The sequence below is a fragment of the Ciconia boyciana genome, chromosome 4 (genome assembly GCF_034638445.1).
Source record: "Ciconia boyciana chromosome 4, ASM3463844v1, whole genome shotgun sequence".
In the NCBI taxonomy this organism is placed as follows: Eukaryota; Metazoa; Chordata; class Aves; order Ciconiiformes; family Ciconiidae; genus Ciconia; species Ciconia boyciana.
The window spans coordinates 94,589,153-94,609,168 of NC_132937.1; the positions used below are offsets into that span (position 1 = coordinate 94,589,153).

General features: G+C 38.8%; 1 protein-coding gene across 3 annotated transcripts in view; it reads left to right on the forward strand.

The window, feature by feature from the left end:
• ZFYVE16 (zinc finger FYVE-type containing 16) overlaps positions 1 to 20,016 on the forward strand; it is a 33,243-nt gene that overhangs the window by 4,592 nt on the left and 8,635 nt on the right. For 2 of the 3 annotated variants that reach the window (XR_012042350.1, XM_072860659.1), the window contains exons 2-11: positions 2,933 to 3,041; positions 3,229 to 5,408; positions 9,917 to 10,013; positions 10,884 to 11,060; positions 11,905 to 12,056; positions 14,098 to 14,476; positions 15,002 to 15,124; positions 15,218 to 15,373; positions 15,999 to 16,223; positions 18,074 to 18,156. Coding sequence is in view for 2 of the 3 variants with exons in the window: in XM_072860659.1 (XP_072716760.1) it covers positions 2,972 to 3,041; positions 3,229 to 5,408; positions 9,917 to 10,013; positions 10,884 to 11,060; positions 11,905 to 12,056; positions 14,098 to 14,476; positions 15,002 to 15,124; positions 15,218 to 15,373; positions 15,999 to 16,223; positions 18,074 to 18,156 (3,642 nt within the window). In the remaining variant the exon portion in view is untranslated. The remainder of the gene's footprint in view (positions 1 to 2,932; positions 3,042 to 3,228; positions 5,409 to 9,916; positions 10,014 to 10,883; positions 11,061 to 11,904; positions 12,057 to 14,097; positions 14,477 to 15,001; positions 15,125 to 15,217; positions 15,374 to 15,998; positions 16,224 to 18,073; positions 18,157 to 20,016) is intronic. The other variant, XM_072860660.1, reaches the window with a different exon arrangement.

The window sequence follows — 20,016 nt, forward strand, 5'->3', positions numbered from 1 at the left end:
AAGGGCAACGAAGCTGGGGAAGGGTCTGGAGCACAAGTCTGATGGGGAGCGGCTGAGGGAACTGGGGTTGTTCAGCCTGGAGAAAAGGAGGCTGAGGGGAGACCTTATCGCTCTCTACAACTACGTGAAAGGAGGTTGTAGCGAGGTGGGGGTCGGTCTCTTCTCCCAGGTAACAAGTGATAGGATGAGAGGAAATGGCCTCAAGTTTTGCCAGGGGAGGTTTAGACTGGATGTTAGGAAATTTTACTTTACTGAAAGGGTTATCAAGCATTGGCACAGGCTGCCCAGGGAAGTGGTTGAGTTGCCATCCGTGGAAGTATTTAAAAGATGTTTGGATGAGGTGCTTAGGGACATGGTATAGTGGTGGTCTTGGTAGTGTTAGGTTTATGGTTGGACTCGATGATCTTAAAGGTCTTTTCCAACCTATACGATTCTGTGAAGCAGCCAGATTTACAGGTCCTTGCTAGGACCTTGTGCTAGGTTGGTGTTTGTTTCACTTTGGACACCTGTTTTGGTGGAGAAACAAGCAAAAAACTAACTTTGTTCTCCCTTTAAAGTACATGATTTTCTGTCTTTTTAGCTCTTTGAGCTGGCGTCTTGTGGGATGAGGTTAGGGTGTGTGCCAGTACAAACAAAGGCTTGGGGAATGTGTGGCTGGAGAGTGGTGAGGGCCCTGTGACCACCACCCCTTTTGGTCACAGCTGTTAATCTGCTCTTAAGTTGTACCTGAGTAGTAAGGTTGTATAATATACCCGTACAGAGAATAAAAGTCAGCATTATGTATTTCTTGATCCCCAGTTTTCTCATAATCCTTCAATATTTCTAGTTTATATGATCTGTTAGACTAATTTTTGAACATCAGTTTTGTTGCTGTCCATAAATACATGCTTTAAGGATGGGATCTGCACTTTAATGTCTCTCAATGAATCACCAAAGGCTTTTAACCTTGTAAGGGTCTTAGCTGAAATAACTTCCATTTCAAGTTGTAATCTTCCACTTGCCAGGAAGTTGTGAAATGAGGTGATTGTTACAGGCAAGAACTGTGTTCAAATGAATGTAAGAGAAATGGCATTAAGTATGTACTTGGTACTATTTGTTGCTTGTTAGATAGCTGAGAGACTTGATGTATGGTGCAGCATGCTGAAGACCATTGGAGTGACTAATTTATGGCCATGGATATCGATACAGTGGTGCATTCAGATTGTGCTATATGAGCAAAAAATAAACAAAGTACTGCACTAAGTTGTGATGCATACTGTTTGTTTCACCTTTCTTGTGCTTTGCAAGTCTCTATTTGAACTATGTATTAGCTTAAAGTATTCTTGTCACATGCGTATTAATGTGGTAGTACGTGAATGCACCCAATCTGAACCATTCAGTGAGAGGAAACCTCAGTGGAGGTTACACCTCAGTGGAGTAAGGAAGTGTCTTACTTAAGTAACCTTACACCTCAATGGAGTAAGTAAGGCCTGGAATCTAGATTGGTAGCTGCAGTGTGGCGTAAGTGATATGAAAGAGTTTAAGTATTTCTTTAGGCTCTAAGCTTTGAGAAGAGACAGTGCTAGATGGTCAGAGTACATTGAATGGGGTAGGGTGTGAAGTCAGCCAAAGCAGAGACTAATAAGAGTAGAAGGAAAACTAGACAGACCTCCACAGGTCTAGTTTCCAGACATTAGACTAAAGGTATCTGAGTCCCTTCAGTTTGCTTAAGGGAAGTGTAAATAACATCTCGATTATATCTTATAGGTAATTGCACTGTATGGCTGTTCAGACATGAAAAAGATGTGGAATTAGAAAGTACTTCAGAGTGACCAAAAAGGTGTAACATTGAGTGGCTGGAAATCTTCATTAAACAAATTAAACAGGATGTTTTGCAATAGGCAATGTGATTAATAAATAGCTTTCTGATAAGTTGGTAAGTCTCTAAAAAAGAGATTTAAAAAAAAAAGATTTTGTTTGGGTCTCAGAGAAAGTAAATGAGTTAATGGTTTTTATGTTTTGAGTAGAGTAGAGGTGATGAGCTGACCTACCATGCTGCATTTTTTTTTTTTTTTCCTGGCCTTGGGGGAAGGTTTAAGAGGAGGATTTAAAGGCAGCTGATCCGTCATTGTGGGGAGGAGTACTGACCTCAACCTGCTTAAATGTATTGCAGCTCTCTGTTAAGACAACTGTGTCATACTTCAGTGCTTCAGCTGGTTATCTGCTTTATAGTCCTCATATATTTTGGGTTTTAGCCTGTGTTTAGTCTTATCTGAAACATTAGGTCATAGCTGAAAGTAAATTGAAGTTGACTGGTTGGATAGCTTGGGAACTAAGAGAATCTCTTTCCTTAAGTCTCATGTTCACATGCTCAGTGTTGAACTGGCTGTCAGGTTTGAACTCGAAGCTTTTTTTCTTGCTGGCACTCCTGCCAACAGAAGGATACTTTTTGTGCTTCCTGCTGCAGTTTAAAGCATGAAATGTCTGGGATTATGTAGGCGTAATTTATTTAAACAGTTCACTTGTGTTGCAAGGGTAATGATGGCCTACTTTGGTTTTTTTGCCTGTGAACTGCGTGGTGTAAAATGTCTAGGGGATCAAACTAGAAGATCCTAGTATCTCTTCTAGTTTTAAACTTCCTCACATTATAATGCCCTACTATGTGCTTTCAGATGCATTTGGTTTTAATAAGGCAGCCCCAATTTCCTGATTTAAGGTGAATTTTTTAGTGTATTGTGCATGGTGTACCAAGTATGCTGTAGAGCGTATTCAGAGTACATAGGGGCTGACAGTCTGCAGCCCTGTTTGTACTTACATTTTGTTTACATGGAGAGAGAAGAAAGTGCTATTAAAAAGAAAAAAATACTTCATAGAAGTTGTCTTCTAATAATAACACTTTGACTTTGTAAACAGCAAAATGCTGCGAATGAAATGCTGTATTTTTTGTTTTTAGGTTTAAGAAGGCTAAAGCTTCACTAAAACTGTAACTAGAATGGACAGTTACTTTAAAGCTGCAGTCTGTGACTTGGACAAAATACTTGATGAATTTGAACAGAATACAGGTTAGTTCTTTCGCTGCCTTGTTCTCCAGCATAATCATATTGGTCAAATGATTGTTACTGTGGAATTTGAGTAACATGTGCTAAATAAAAACTTGTATTGATAAATAGGTAGGATTTAGAGGAAGTGCACTGTGGAAAGAGAGGACTTTTATAAACTTTGCCTTTGATCTCTTTTTGCTTAAACTAGATGAATATGACTGCTACAGAACACCTCAGAACCCATATGACTCAAAACACCATTCGCTTTCTTCGGTTCTGGATTGCTTACAACACGTATACCCAACACCAAAACTGCAAGAGGATGCTAACAATTGTACTTCATCACAAGAAGTCTCTCTAGCTAGCCACATTGGAACAAGTGAAGCACTTCTGAGTTACTCACCACAAAATGAGAAGGGTGTTGCTGGACCTGATCTTTTGTCCACTGTGGACAGTGGTTCCTTAAATGAAATTCAGACTTCAAACCTCGGAAGGTGTAGTATACCTGTGTGTGATCTTGTTAATGACACAGGTAACTTAATCCATTCAGTGGCTGCTCATGAAGATACTCCAAAGTTGCTGCCAGATGACTTCCAGTACAGTGAAGGTTTGATTGGCTTTGGCCTATCTTGCATACCTGTTCCTACTTGTGTGTCATCAGCTGGTTGCAGCGATTCAAGTACAGAGCAGAGTGGTGGGGACTCAATGCTACAAGATCCAGGACATCTTAAAGCAGAGGAGATTAATCATTTAGCTTTAAAATCAGACAGTTATGCTACAGTGAAGATCTCGGATCCATGTGATGATGAACACAGCACAGAATCTGTAAAGTGCAGTGAAGTATTTGATTGCCTTGAACAAACTGCTCGCCTTAATACTGCATGTGTCCCTGTAACATCACAGAATTCGAATGTGTACAGTCCAAAAGATGAGAAAGCATATGAAAAACTGCCTTGTGAACCACAAGATGAAAGTGCATGCTCTGCAGCAAGCAAAGAGATGTATGGAAGAAGTGCCACAGACAAGGTGGACTCAAAAGATGAGAGTAATGTTGAATCCATGCCTTCAGATCTGCCAAAGAGGCCTCAGTTGCACAAAAGCCATGCAACATTACCTGAAAATTGTGTTTTACCGGGCTCCTCATGTCAAACAGGAGCTAAAGTAGAATTGGGAAAGAAAATCACAGAAGATAATGTAGGTAGTGAAGAACTTAATAGCAATGAAATACTAAAAAGTGTTTCAACTTCGTGTATTTCAGTTGAGGGTGTCCAGACCTCGCTATCATGTCTTCCACTTCCTGTATCTATATGTGGTTCATCAGTTGTAACAGACGAAAAAGTTAATCCTCTACCTCAAAATGAAATGGCGGAGGTTATTAGTGATATTTTAACTGTTCATGCTGGAAAGTCTAAAACTGATGTCTCAGGTAGGGAATCCTGTGAAAACACTGACTTCCATGAACAGCAAGAGTATATAGCTAAAATCAACAAAAGTATTGTGGAAAAAAGTACAGATGGAGAGAAGTATGATACTGAGGATGTAATTGATGACAGTGACTCTCAGCAAATAAAAGCTTTTGCTTCTGCTTTTCTAGAATATGAAGCTGAGCCATATGATCTTGGTATAGACTCTTATTACAATGAAAATATTAGCCCACTTATGGCTGACTTTACTGTTGAGGAGAATGTTTTTAAAAGTGATACTCTAATAAGTGATGCTGAGCTTGATGATTTCTTGTATGGACAAAGTCTTCAGTCCAACATATTGAAGTCTTCAAACAATGATAGTAACTTAATGGAAGCTGATGCATATGAAGGGAATTTAACAAATGTGAACAACCTGGATTTCACAGAGGTCACTGAAGAACATATGCAAGCAAAACTGGAGGAGATAACAAGCATTAATAGTAATCTTAAAGTATCTCTTACTGCCAATGAATTGGAATCTGCAACAGAAGAGGCTTTGTCTCATATTCAGGACGTGACTGAGAGTGGTAGTGAAACACTAGTTTCTAATGTTTGTACTGAAGGTGCAAGACCAAAGCAGTTGCTTGGCCTTTCCCAAGGAGCTGTTGGTCAGAGACAACTGAATAGAACAGATGTACCTGAGAGAGAAAACCAGGAAGCCGGTTCTGTTACCCCAGAAGCTTCCCACTCGGGCACCAGCGTAAGTGCTGGTAAAAATTCTGACCCTGCACGCTCTGGGGAAAGCAGCTCTGAAGCTGGAGGAAGTCAAACATCTGAAAATGTAGAATCACTTAAAATACCTGCAGCACTCTCATGGAAACAACCATTGTGGGTTCCTGATTCAGAGGCACCCAACTGCATGAACTGCCAAGTCAAGTTCACGTTTACAAAAAGGCGACACCACTGTCGTGCATGTGGAAAGGTAAGTTATTAGAAGGGGGTCCTGTGTTACTGAAAACAAATGAATTCTGTTTTAGGGATAATGAAAATACAGAAGGGAAAGAATATTTCTAGACCAAAGTATTTTATTTAAAAAAAACCCCTAATCTTATTTTTCCTTCATAGGAACTTAGACTGTTGGAAAAAAATGATATTAATTAAGAAACATATGACCTTTTTTGTGAAAATAACTAAAGGGAAGTACAGAGAACTTTCTTATTTTAGCTTCCATTGCTGGCTAGACTAATGTGTTTTGCATAGAAGAAGGAAGATGAGACAGTGGACTACTTCATAGTAGTCATAGTGAATCAGCTTTTTACTCAGCTTTTAAGTTAAGCTTAAGTATTTAAGCTTAAAAACGAGGTGGTGATGTTTGGAATTCAGGTAAGTGGTTATACTAGCTGTAAAATGCTGTCCATGAATTTCAAAGGATTGCATTCTTTCAGGAGCTGCAACAGCAGTACTAATGCAAAGGACTAGCCTAAATCTGTCCTCTTGTGTGTTTAGATGTATGATTTTCTAGGGGAGTTGTCTCAGGGGAAAAGTGTGCTATTTTTGTGGGGTGAATGGTACTCACCAACTGAGCAAGTAATCTGTAGAACTTCTTTCAGCCTGTGGTCTGCAGTGAGTAAATAATGTCAAAGCTTATTCTCAATCCAGAATTCCCTTGTGAGCTACTGTGGCTTGCACTTGTACTAGTGCATAAATGGAAATACTAACAGTACTAATGAACTTATTTTTCACTGTTCCTCTGTAAGCTTTATGGATGAGGAGATATAGCAAAGCCTTATGTCAGTACTCTACTAACTTTTTGCATCCCCAGTGTTGAGAGGCATCTGGAGAGGCTGGGTGATTTTTTTCCCAGGATGCCTCTTCTAGCACTGCATATTCAAAGCATAGTACCCATTTACTTCAACTGCAGTAAGTGTGAATTAAAATGTAGATCTGAATTTGGGTGCCAAGAAAGTTAACTCATTGTGACAACCTAGAAGTCGTTGAACTTAATCACTTGGCAGAATATCCTGTTGAAGTTTTGTAACAGTTTAAAACATAGTTCTTCAGAGTGGGTTTCATTTTAGTCATAAGACTGACTGACTTGTGACTGGCTGAATGTAAACAGGCACGTTCCTGTTTACATTCACTGTGAAGTTTCTTGCACCTTGTCTAGAGATGGGGATAAAAGCACCCTTCACCACACAGTCCTGTTTACAACCATCAGCTGTTAGTGTTGCTAATGTTGTGTGTTAACAGAGGGGGTTTTGGCAGAACAGTGTAATTAGAGGGGGCATTGCAATGCATCTTCATTGGGAGAATGAGTGAAGGCAGTACAGATCATCTGGACTTTACTGATACTGGAGTGCTATGTAGTTGTAACTGTGTCATAGCTTTTCTGAATGTGCAACTGCTTAACTTTCTGCCTTGTAAGACTTTTTGTCTTTTTAATAGTAACTTTTTGTCTTAAAACAAACTAACAAAATGTTCCTTGTGGACATGTTGTGGGTTGTTGTGTTTTCAACCACTTGGACATAAGGAGAAACTGGTAGGAATTCACAGTTGTCCTCTGTGAACTATTCTGGAAGACAATTGTATGGTTTTCATGTGGTCCTACAGCTTTTTAATAAATGAAAATGGCAACGCTTGTGAATTCTGGCTTCTGTGCTGGAGGGAAGTATGAGGGTCGTGGTCCCTGCTTTCTCTCCCATCTGCAGCACTTGTGAGGCCAAACAGCTTCGCAATTTGTTTATTTAGGTGTTTGTCTCTTGATGTGGTACCCTTCCTCTTCCTAGCTCAAAGAGAATCAGTTTCTTTGCTCAGCAGCCTCACCTTTATCTCCTGTCCCCTGTTACATTACCTGTCCCTTAGTTTGTCTTCACCTCTTCTCTCCTGTGCATTAGGATTAAGGTGCCTCCTCTGTTGTGGGTCCCAGTGGCACCAAGTGTAAGAGGAGAATACCAATTGCAAAGGATTGTACTGCTTAGCATTTGAAGCCCTAAGGTGGATTGTAACTGATTAGTGATTAATCTTCACCAAATACATTCTTAACATCTTTACTGAGCCGTGTGCATTTTCAGTTGAGGTAAATTACCTGTGATGTTAATGCAGAAGCAATTGGAATAGTTTATTTCTGAGCTCATATTGCAGTGATCAGGTGTTACTGTTTTTACAGTGACTTTTCCTACTTAAAGGAGTTCACTTGTAATAACTTAATTTTTTTCCTGTGTCACTACTGTTTGGGTTTTTTCCCCTTAATCCACTTTGTTTTCCTGGAGTTAATTAGCAGTAGCAGAAGACTTTTAGTGGTCTTTCCACTTAACTCTGGTCAGTGGTAGAAGGCTTCTGTCAGATCAAGGTTTCAAAGGTACCTCTTCTAAAGGCTAATACTGACTCTAGAGTCTGCATATAGCTAAAAATGGTGGGACTCTCTGAAAACTTGCAGGTGACCCTTGAAAGAACATAAGGGAAAAGTGAGAAAAGACCAGATATTTATGGGAACTCTTGCAGAAAACAGCTTTACTAGAGACATAATTCTTTGAATGGTATTGTGCAGGTGTAGTCCAGGCTGAAGTGACGCACTTTTTTTCCCCACCTCTGCTTGAAAATAGACAGGGTATATATCCTGTTGCAGTAGAAGAGCATATTCTGTTCTTTCAAAGCAGTCTTCAGCACGCTTTTAAAATACTTTGCTGAAGGGAGCTAGTAACGTGAAGGCAACTGTGCTTATTCTTTCTGACAGAGTTGGGGAGCCTACTTAGCCAACATAGTTCCTGAGCCAGCATTAGTAAATAGCTTGGGAAGTAGTGAGCTCTGGCTTAAATAATTGTCTGTGAGGTAGAAGAGGCAGGTTGGAATTTCATGACAAACTGATAACACTTGTTATGGAGAGACTTGGTGCAGCACACGGTGCTGCAAGATCAGTGGATAAGGAATGGCTCTTTGCCGGTGTGAGACTAGATTGTTTTAACCATTATGTGAATCCTAATGGGAGATTGCAGCAGTTATCTTCAGAGATAATACTGAAGCAGTAAAGCAAATCTGACCCAATTCTGGGGTTCAGTCCATGTTCCTATCACTGTTGGTTAATGTAAGATAGTTATGGGATTAACAGAAGTAGGAGTGAATTTGGGAATCGGTGGTGCAACCTGGAATTCTTTTTGTCACTCCAGATAAGAGTTTCAATATAATATCACTTGTGTCCTCCTTGTTGCTGCTCTGTTGTGTACATATTGTGGGTTTTGGGTTTTTTTCTGAAGGTGTGTTCATGAGAGATTAAGATACAGGCTTGAATATTAGGCTGCAGAAGGTTTAGAATCAAACAAGTGTATTTCTTGGAAGAGTTTTCTAATCACTATGCAATGGTATTCCAGCTATGATCTTAAAAAAAATTTTTTTTTAAATCCAGTTTTAGCTATTTTGTGGGCACCTGGCCTTATGTGATTGAATCTGCTCACAGCAAGAAATTTTAGGTGCTGCTCTGTTTTACAGCTGAATCTGAGAGTATTGGCAAGAGCTGAGTGCTTAGCTGTGTAATGTGGGCGTTCCTGGCCGTGTGTAGAAGGCTGGTTTGTAGACATCTAAGGATTGCTTTGGTCCAACAGAAATACCTGACAAATTTCAAAAGCTTATGGTATGGATAGGTTGTGGTGTGGTTCTGGCAAACAGGATAGGAAGAACCCTGGATCAAAAGCAGACTTGGCAGACTTTGTAGTTCGGCCCAAATTGTGGAGCTTTTGAGATTCTTAATCATAGCATCATAGAATGGTTTGGGTTGGAAGGGACCTTTAAAAACCATCTAGTCCAACCTTCCTGCCATGGGCAAGGACATCTCTCACTAGGTCAGGTTGCTCAGAGCCCTGTCCAACCTGACCTTGAACGCTTCCAGTGTTGGGGCATCCACAGCTTCTCTGGGCAACCTGTTCCCCTGTCTCACCACCCTCATTATAAAAAATTTCTTCCTTGTATCCAATAGAAATCTACCCTCTTTCAGTTTAAAACCAATGCCCCTTGTCCTGTCACTACAGGACCTGGTAGGAAGTCTCTCTCCATCTGTCTTAAGTCCCCTTTATATATTGAAAAGCCACACTAAGGTCTCCCTGGAGCCTTTTCTTTTCCAGGATGAACAACCCCAACTCTCTCAGCCTTTCCTTACAGGAGAGGTGCTCCAGCCCTCTGATCATTTTCATGGCCCTCCTCTGGAGCTGCTCCAAGAGGTCCATGTCTGTCTTGTGCTGGGGACCCCAGAGCTGAATGCAGTAAAAGCCTTTTTAATAAAAGCCTTTTTAGTCTAGTACTTTCCCTTGTCCCCAGACAGAAATGTATTGTAAGATACATATGCTAAAGCTCCTTTTCTCCTTCCCTACTTCCAAAAATGTGTTTGCATGCTTTATATAATGCAATCTGTTTTAGTAAAATGAGTAAATAAAAACAGGAACTTAATTCAGGAAATAGTGGGATTTTGTCTATAATATTTAATTCAGTCTTTTTCTGGTTCAGGTTTTTTGTGGTGGCTGTTGCAAACGAAAATGCAAACTACAGTACATGGAGAAGGAAGCAAGAGTCTGTACTGGCTGTTATGATGATATTAATAAAGGTAAAAATTTTGAGTAATTACAGTAATCATTAAAGAAGAATAGGTACAGCTAGCATCTCTTTAATCTTTGTTCTTTTGGGGGAGCTTCACTACTTTAATTGGTGTATGTTTTCCTATTTCTGAGATGGAGGGAGGAAGAGAATAATTGTACCACTAGATGGATTTCAGTTCTTATTTTAAACTTTGAGTAGCACGCTGGTTATTTTTTATTTAAAAAGTAGGTTTGAATTCTGTAGGACTAAATACAAAGTTATGCTATTGGGTCATCTGTGTCAGGAGTCTAGCAAAAGTGATCCTCCCTCCACAGTAGCCTTCTGTGTGTTTAAAGGCCATACTGCTGCTTTTTCTCACATGTGCCCATTTATGTAGCCTTCTGTCCTGATATTTTTACAAGTTACTTAACAGTACTACAGTAATTGAATCATAAGATAACCTTTTCTTAACTGAAAGCTAAGCATGGATGCTTATGGAAACATCAGGAGAAAAAATTGTGGTCCTGATTATTAATATTTAAATAAGTTGAAAACATACCAGACTTTTAATATGCCACCTGAATGGAATTTGATTTGATAAATGTGATACATGTATCTGCACCAAGGTACAGGGATCATATGGTTCAATGTAGTCGCTGCAACAGTAGCAAGATGTACAAGGAGGTCTGTTTCTATGTTAGGAACTAATTAGGCAAATGTGCAGGTGGAAGTTCAAGAAATCTAAATTTTCTTCTGTACAATACCTTGAGTGTTCATCTTTCATAACTAGCTCACAAATTGTGCACTGCTCTTGAAAAAAACCCCCACTCATAGTACTGCACTGCAAACGAAATTTAATCAATTGTGAGATCTTAAAAACTAACCACATTTTTTTTAGCACAGGCATTTGAAAGAATGATGAGTCCAACTGGTCCTGTCCCCAGTTCCAGTATCTCCTCTGAGTATTCTTCTGCTGTTCCACCTTTGGAGGAAGCCCAGATATCTGGTAGTGCTAGCTCTCCTTCACCTTCTACATTGTTACCTATCTCAGTACTAAAACAACCTGGTATTGAAGGTATGCTAAATACAGTATCATATATCTAACACTTTCAGCATCTCTTTCCAAAGAGTTGTTTATCGCATCATGTATATATACTTGGTGTAGTGATATTTTTTTGTGGGAAATGGAAACTCTGTGAACTGGGACACTGGAAAGTTACTTTTAGTTCCCAGTTTTGATGCCATGTATGAGCTTGACCAAGTCTGTCTTAAGTCTCCATTTATGAAATGTGGATGTTATTTTTTTCCATTGTCCTCTCTGTTTATATTGTTGGGGTTTTTGTGTGTGTGTAGATATTACTTTCATCACTTTTATATAGCTTAGGAGATCTCTGGCTTGTGTTGCAACTGCCAGTCTTACAGTAAAAACAAAGTAGTTGTTTAGGGAAGAGTTCCTAGGGAGCAGTAGGGGCTCATTCTCTGTGTAAATACAAATGATTAGTGGCGAAGCGGTGTCTTTGTTCCACTTTTATTAAACATCTGACCTTCTTCAATTAAAATAAATTTTTAAACAAAGTGATAAGCTAACTTTTTTAGAGTGTATTTCATCTTTTAGTTGTGATTCTTCATTCTTCACTTGCTTACTAGCACTTCATTCTTATCTTACTACAGAGGGATGATTGAGGAAGTAGTGTTCCTTATATAGGAATTGATAGATTTAACTGTAGCATGGCAGCTTCCTCTGCAAGTGTGAGATTTTTTGCATGTATTTGCCTGACTGGAGACTGGCTGATGTCAAACTGTCTACCTGTGCTTGGTTCCAGTAAATGGATGGGGAGAGAAGGGGCTTAATTTTTATCCCTTTCAGCTATTAGAACATTACAATACTATGAAGTCAGTGTTTTCTTAACCTTTCTTAGGGTTGTGCCCCAAAGAACAGAGGAGAGTTTGGTTTGCAGACGGTATTTTGCCAAATGGCGAAGTGGCAGATACAACAAAACTTTCATCGGGAGCAAAGAGGTCATCACAGGACTTGAGTCCAGTAAACCCTGACTTGCCAGAGATGCCTATGGTATGAATTAAGAAGTGTGTGTAGGTGCATGAATTACCTCTTGAAATACCTTTGCTTGCTATTGATGGGGCCCCTTACATACCATAATATGACTTTTGCTTCACAGCTTTTGAAATCTGAGCCAATATTTGATTATTTTTTGGAGGGTGGCTGTGAAGTCCTTGGATCAAATATTCTGTAGAGCATACTTCAAAGGAAACCATGTTTGTTTTGGGGTGTATGTGAACTTAAAAATGGTATGACAGAAAATTTTCCAAAACAAGTTGGTTTTTTTCTACACAGCCTTTTGATTAACTACTTTTATGAAGGTAACCTTAGCCATAGTTCTGAAACCTGTCATTAACAACATGCTTGTAGTAGAAGTTCGTGGGTTTTTTTCCAGTGGCTTGCTATAGTTTGCCTGTTGGATTAGACTAACCAGAAGTTGCTTAATGCCCTAGAATACTACCTTATAGGGTGCAGCAAAATCCACTTACTGCTTCTAATGTGAACTAATGTTGAAATGAGAGGGGGATTGGCTTTTTTATAATAGACTATATTCATGGTGTTGAACTAGTTGCACTTGACAAGAAAAGTCCAAAGAAGTGGAATAAGTTTGCTGTGGAAAGATTTGGAGAGATTCCTCAACTGGAGCCTTTTTAAAATAAAACATAGCTCTGAAGCGCTGTCTCCAGTGATAACACAAATTCTGTGATGCTAACAGCATTCAAGAGTTTTTAAAACACATTAGTAAAGCTAAGGACCAGGCCAGATCATTATTATTTGATCCTCCATATGGAGGATCTGAATAGTTACCAGGTGTATAGCAAGTAAACCAGCCTTAATTAATGAAGAATGGATAACAGCAAATGTGACTTCATTTGAACAAGGAAGGACTCCAGTAAGTTGCAGTAATCAAAAGGTATAGGCTGTCTTCCATTTTGGGGAAAAAGAAGGATATTTTCGCTTGCCAAGGACAAGCAATGTCTAAAATTGAAAGCAGTGTGGACAAAGTGTGTAGGAAACAATTAGTTGATGGTTGTATGCAGCTTCAGAAGCTCGAACAAAATCACCATACTGCAGCTCTAAAGCAAAGGATGTACTTTACTGGGTAACACATAATCCTGAACATGCTGCCACAGGATGTTATGAAGTTCAAAACTATAAAGTGATATGAAACACCAGCAAGCAAATTTGTGGGGAAGAAGTCGATTAGGGGCAAATTTAGTCATCTTTTTGTCTGTGTGTTTGTGGGGTGTTATTTTGGGGATTGGTGTCTTCCCTCCTCCCCTCCCCTGACACGCTAAGCAGAGGATTTGCTAGAAGCTAATAGTTTACCAGGAGAACTATTACAGGGCAAGCATAGAGTTGATAGGTTTTTTTCTTGTTGCAATGCAAAGTGTTCCCTAGGATGCAAGGATGCAGGACTAGGATGCAAGTCTAACATACTTGAAAGATGATAGGTTTTTTTGTCATCAAAAAAACCCAAAACAAATCCTAATGTGCCTATGCTCATAGCTTGCCGTATCCATTTTGCTGGGGGAGCAGCATAGGTTTGACTCCAAACTAGAAATGAATCGGACTGTAAAATGCTACTCAGCTATTAGTACATAGTGTAGAAATAGAAATACACTTGCAGTACTGAACTGCTGATCCCAGTGATGGCAAATTACAATGATGACAATGTTCAGTAGCTATGAGTGGGGAAACAGTAATACTAAACAGACTCCTGGAGGGGTACTTGGTTTATTGTTGATTGTATTACATCTGACTGTTGTATGCCAAAATGACTAATCTGCAGCGCTTTGATACAAATTTTGTGTTACCAAACAAATAAATGAATGATGCATCTTCACCTAATATAACTCCTAAACGGGGGGGTGGGGGGGAGGAGGGAGAAGATCCAGGAGAGATTTGATGGCTTTCTTCTTGTTTAGAGGAAATGCATTCTCAGTATTTGTGATAGAGTTCTTTCTCTTTTTGCTTCTAGAATGCTAGTAATGAAAGTTTAGCTTGTTGTGAGACAAGAGTGTAGATATTTTTCTTTCCTCCTTCTTCATAGGCTGCAAACCCAGCAGAAGATGACATATTAACTGATGTAAATCCAAAACCTAAGGAAGAAATTAATATTATGACAAGAATGGAGGAATTATGTCCCTCTGTTTCTTCAGATGGTGCACAGCAGGCCATTCCAGGCCAGAGTGAGGTGGTATATAGTTATAAATCTGTAACTCTAGAAACTAAAGAGTGTTCTCCTACTGCAGAAGCTGAGAAGACTAGTTCCAGTTCAGTTGATCAGACTACAAGTGATATGCCTATTAGGCCATCAAGTTACAAAGCACTACGTGGTGTTGAAAACTGTGTTCGTAAAGAGATCAGCCTTGTTCCTGATGGTGATAATCTGCCACCACTTTTGCTTGCAGTGGGTGAAAAGGGAAAAGGTAAAATTTGAGAAAATTGTTAATATTTAATCACCTGATGCCAGATTTTTAAATGTCAACTTATGTGTATATAATTTGTATTTTAATACAATTCTAATCTCTCATTTATTTGCTGCACATAGGATTGTTGGATAATTGAACATGCATTATTAACAAGATCAATATGTTATGAAAAGAAAACTTAATCACTTAAGCGCATTATAGTAATGACAGTGCTCATGGGTGATAACTAACAGTACCAGTATATGGATGAGGAGACAGCATACACAATTAGTCAGTAACTACCAAATGAATGATAGCCCTAGTTTGCACCTTTGCTACAAGTTGCTGCTTTATTTTTATATGTTCCTTGAATCCTAGGGTAAGCTTATTCATTGGTTGATCTATAGCTATTCTAAGTTTGAGAATAATTACCACCCTCTTAAAATAGGAGGATGGGACAGTCTTTCATATGCTATGATCTGTAATTCTTGTTTTAGGTAGTTGGCTGACATGTTGAACTAAATCGGGTGTTGATTTATTTAGATCCTGTAGTGGAAGAACATCCATCTCACCAACAGGTCACTTTGCTTCTTGTGGAAGGAGGTCCTAATCCATTAACTTTTATCTTAAATGCAAACTTGCTTGTGAATGTCAAGCTAATAACTTGTAAGTAGTGCACATTTTCTTTTCCATTAAATGCAGCTTTCTTTTTCTGACTGTGAAACAGCATTACTGTTGTATCTATCTTTCTGATTAAAGATTCTTCAGAAAAGTGCTGGTATTTCTCAACAAATGGACTACATGGTTTGGGTCAGGCAGAAATTGTCATTCTGTTGCAGTGTTTGCCAGATGAAGAGATTTTTCCCAGTGAAATATTAAAATTATTTATTGACATCTATAAGGATGCAATGAAAGGTATGTAATTTTAATGTCTAACTCTTTATTTTATAATATCTTATTGCTGATCTTTAAAGCTGGAAGTTAAACTGTAATTTTTCTTCAGGTATTTGTAAGTATCTAATGATTCTGTTGAAAAACCTTGCAGTATTAGCCTTGTGTTCTAATTAAACAACAGGAATAAAAGAAATTAAGTTTCTTTGTTCCATATACTTCTGTAAACGTCCTGTTTGCAGGGTTTTTCGTTGTTTTGTCATATTGTGTTGGAAATTCTGCACATAAGTCTTTGAGTCTATGGTTTCAGACATCTGCAACTTCATTTGTAGAAGTACAATACTCTTATGTATGTAAATATTTGAGGTCTGTTAATTGAAGTTCATCAATTGGTGTGTGCTGGAACATTGTACACTTCAGGGTTTTTGGCATTTGTTTGGAAGACCCTAATTTCATCTTCAAGTTCATTTAGTTAGTAAATATAGAGCATTTAGTCTATGGGTTTAGACGTCTGTCAGACTTTCAGGAAAATGTGAGATATACCATAAGGCTTGCAAGTCTGTAGGAGACCACTGGTTAGAATAGTTTTCTTGACACTAATGTATTACTTTTCCAGATGTGCAAAGACTCTCTCTTCCTCTTTCTACAGGAAGGTTAATAAGAAACATGGACAACATTACTTTTACTGAAAACTTTCTCGGTAACAAAGAGCATGGAGGATTCCTGTTTGTTTCACCAACTTTTCAGAAACTTGATGATCAGATTCTACCAGATAACCCTTTTCTTTGTGGCATTCTCATCCATAAGCTGGAAATACCCTGGGCAAAAGTTTTTCCAATACGTTTAATGTTGAGATTGGGAGCAGAATATGGGGGTAAGTTTTAACTGCATAAATTTAAAATTCCCTTTGGAAAAGACAAGTTTTTTAGACAAGCAAAATATTTAAAATAATCTTTGCAGTATTTTGTATTACACTTGTGTCACTCATGTTTCATACGTGGGAAGCCACCTATTGAGACACTTGGGAATTTACATTGCCCTGCTGGACTCCCTTGATTTTTTTTTTCCTGTTCTTAGCTGATGAGAAAGCTAAGAAACCAAAACTGACAGTAGTAAATTATCAAAATGTCTGACTTTTGTTGTCATAGGCAAAAGGTTTGAAGGGAGATTCACAAGCCAGATTTACAACTCTGACAAACTGTTTTTTTTGAATTAAATTACTGAAATTTAGTATATTGGCAAAATATTACTGCTTCATAAAATGAATAAAAGTATTAATTAGCAAGTTATCCTTATAAGTAATGAATACATTTGAAATCTGTAGGCCTGTAAAAATGCTGGAGGCATTCTTTCAAAGTGAGGTGGATGGAGAGCATGTAAATGTGTACCACCAGAGCTTGTGCAGTGACACAGCCTCCATATGGGAATTACCTTCCACAGTCTGTTGCAGGCTGATGTGAGCATTTTCTGCTCTCCCATTGAGATTTACATTGACTCTCCTTCAGGCTTACCAAAGGAAAGTGTTTACGCAGATTCCCATTGCCTTGAACAGATAAAGCTAGTTTGAGCAAGACCTGAAAGTAGATACTGTCTTAAATGCCTTCTAGAGTTGCTTGTGTACTTGCTTGAATAACACAGATATTTAATTTAGCCATATAGGTACTGTTTTGTTTCCTGTTGCACTGCTGCTTATGACTTAGAGCAGGTGCAGCATACAGCTGTTGCTTAAGTGGAATGGATTTCAAAAATGTATCATACACAACTTTCCTGACCTTGCATTTTTGATAAATAAGCTTACCATTCTAGAAGCTGCAAGTCCATAAATATAAATATTGCAATGTACATATATATGTATATTATGTATTAAAAAATACATATGCAAGATACATAAATACGTATCACTCGCTTGTTTATGGATTTCTTGAGTCCATAGCAGACTTCTACTGGCCAGGCTTCTGTCTGTGTTGACAAGGGTGGTAACTTCTTTGTCATTCTTCTTCCCCTTATCAACCTTTTTTGGTCCTTTTTTTTTTTTTTGGGCGTGCCTCCAGGCCCCCCCCCATCTTTGACCTCATAGTCCTGACTTTGCTATGCTAATTGTTTTGTTTTCAAATGGCTTCATGTTGTGGTCTCCTGCATCTCATTGCCTTCCCTAATTTCCATCTGCACGTGTTTCTCATTGCAGCCATGGGACTTCGAAGCATATTACTTTGCATGAACATTCTCACTCACTCTGTTCTTGCTTACCAATACTAAGTGGTGCTTCACTTTGTATTATAGCATTAACATGGAAGCAGATGTTAACTTGTGTGGTGTTCTTATTCAAGCAACTACGAAGACTTGCAAGCCCTCCTGCAGCTTGTGACCCAAAGGCTGAACCCAGGATGTTTCTGTCCAGATGACCTATTGCAAGAAACATAGCTGACAAAGCATATGAAAGCAGCAATGAGTCTCTACCACAAAATTACTGCTACTAGGAGAGTGACTCCATGCAATGACACTGCAGTAGGATTTAACTGTGGCTGGGGAAACCATGCAGTGGGCTGAAAGACAGTCTCTGACAGAGAATCAGGCAGGGGCTCTAGTTCCTTTGGCTGGTCAGATACTGAGGTTAAGAAACATAGGCTATAGCTGAAAATCAAGATACATACTTGGATTAGCAAGTCTTACAGTTGCAATAGGTAAACAGTGACCTCTTTTTTTCTTCCCCTTCTTCCACCCTAGCATATCCAACTCCTGTAGTAAGTTTCAGGCACCGGAAGTCACTCTTTGGAGAGATAGGACACACAATTATGAATCTGCTTGTTGTGAGTAAATGTTTTATTCTCTTCCTTTCCTGTTGTAATTTAGATTGTGTAAAATATCCTCAAAACTCTGATTCTTGAAAGCACAGTTGTTTTTGGCAAAGGGCTGACAGTTTTGTTATTCGTATGTGACTTGAAACTTTCTTACCAAAGAGTATTTCTATGTGAGTTAGGAAAGCTGTATCTTTCATGTTATATTATTACACATTAGTTCTGGTAGTAAGAAGTGGCTTTAAATTAATGAGAAAAATGTTCACATTTACATTTAAGCTGGTAGTAATCGTTGCTCGGTTGCATTTTTCTCTTCCAAGCATTGGTGTGGTGCAGTAATTCAAGTCTTACCTGACAGTTTTTTGAATCTGAAGAAAAGACTTGACAGGCAGATGCTGTGATCTAACTGTAACAGTAATTACTTTGTCACACAAGCTTAACCTTACCACGATTAACCAGTCTGTCCTATATGAAGAACTTTAGGTTTTGGCAAAATCATCGGATAAGTCAAGTCTGGAATTTATGCCATTCCCTGAGGAATTTTTTCCTCTGTTACCCAAATAATATGATTTAAACTTCAGTAAGCCTGTATTCCTGACCAGTAATGTTCTTCTAATACTTAAGTAGAACTTATCCTTAAAGCTGTGATGAAAAGTGTTGTAAGGTTGTGGAGAGAATTACATGTATTATTTAGGTGATCACTAAATCCTCTCTTAAGAGTCTAGAGACCATTACAGCTGAGATGAAACTGCAGTCTTTGGCCCCTCTTTCCTTTTTGCCACTGTTGATGTCCATGTCATTACATAAGGAGTTGATCAGAGGAGTTGCATCATCTGAAAAACAGTGTAAGATTCCTCCATTAAGAAAAAACATATTTTAATTCCATGAGCCAGCTCCCTGCCTGATTGGTGAAATGCCAGTACCAATGTGGAATTGCATCTTCAGACTTTGAGGAATCTTAATGTTGTGCTGCTGATGAAGGGGGCTTCTATAGAGTTTATTTTCAGCTGGATTAGAGTTACTCTGATTCTCCCTCACAGCTGTGTTTGTACTGTCAGCTTGAAGCAGGCAGTGGGAATACATGCTCCTTGGCGGGACTAGGTCTTTTGATACAGCAGGAGTTTAATCATTGTAAGATGACTGCAAAATGCTCACTTGATGTTACATTTTGAGCTACCTGTGGTGCAAATCCTCAAGTAAAGATCATATAAAATCTAGTACCACACAAGTGACTGAGGTAGTGGTATAATGTTATCCCACAAGTGTGAGGTCGTTTACTTAGTGTACGAGATGCCAAAATACACACAGGGCAGAGGTATTTTTATTTCATGCCTGTGCAGAGATGGGTGCTAGGTGGTAGCTCCACAAAGCTAGTACACAGTTCAGTCATACAGGTACAGTATTTATACAGCCTAGTTATGCATATGATAAGTAATTACACAAGCAGTTTTCTATTGGTCTACATTTCTTTTATTTCAACTTAAAGCTACAGTGCTACTTTAATATTCTGTGCATGCCCAAAGGTGAGGGTTCTCTGCTTGGGCCAGGGTCTCCAGCTCAAGGGGTCTGACTTTTAGTATTATAATGAGGATAGTTTGTGTGAGGGTGCTTCTTACCACACTTCTACTAGTTGTTTCAGATGGTTCCCAATAAGTAGCTTACATATTTCTCCAGGATGTGCTTCTCTCCCAAGGACAGTAATTCTTGTTTAGATGTTCCGCTTTCCAGCCTGAATCCCTCTTATCAGCTTTACGTAAGCCCTGGCCTTCCACCAGCTCCTGTTAGACTACACTGTTAGACTACAGTAAATGATGGAGGCAAAGGGCATCTGTGATGTATAACCTTAATACTGCTAAAACAATGCCAGTTCAA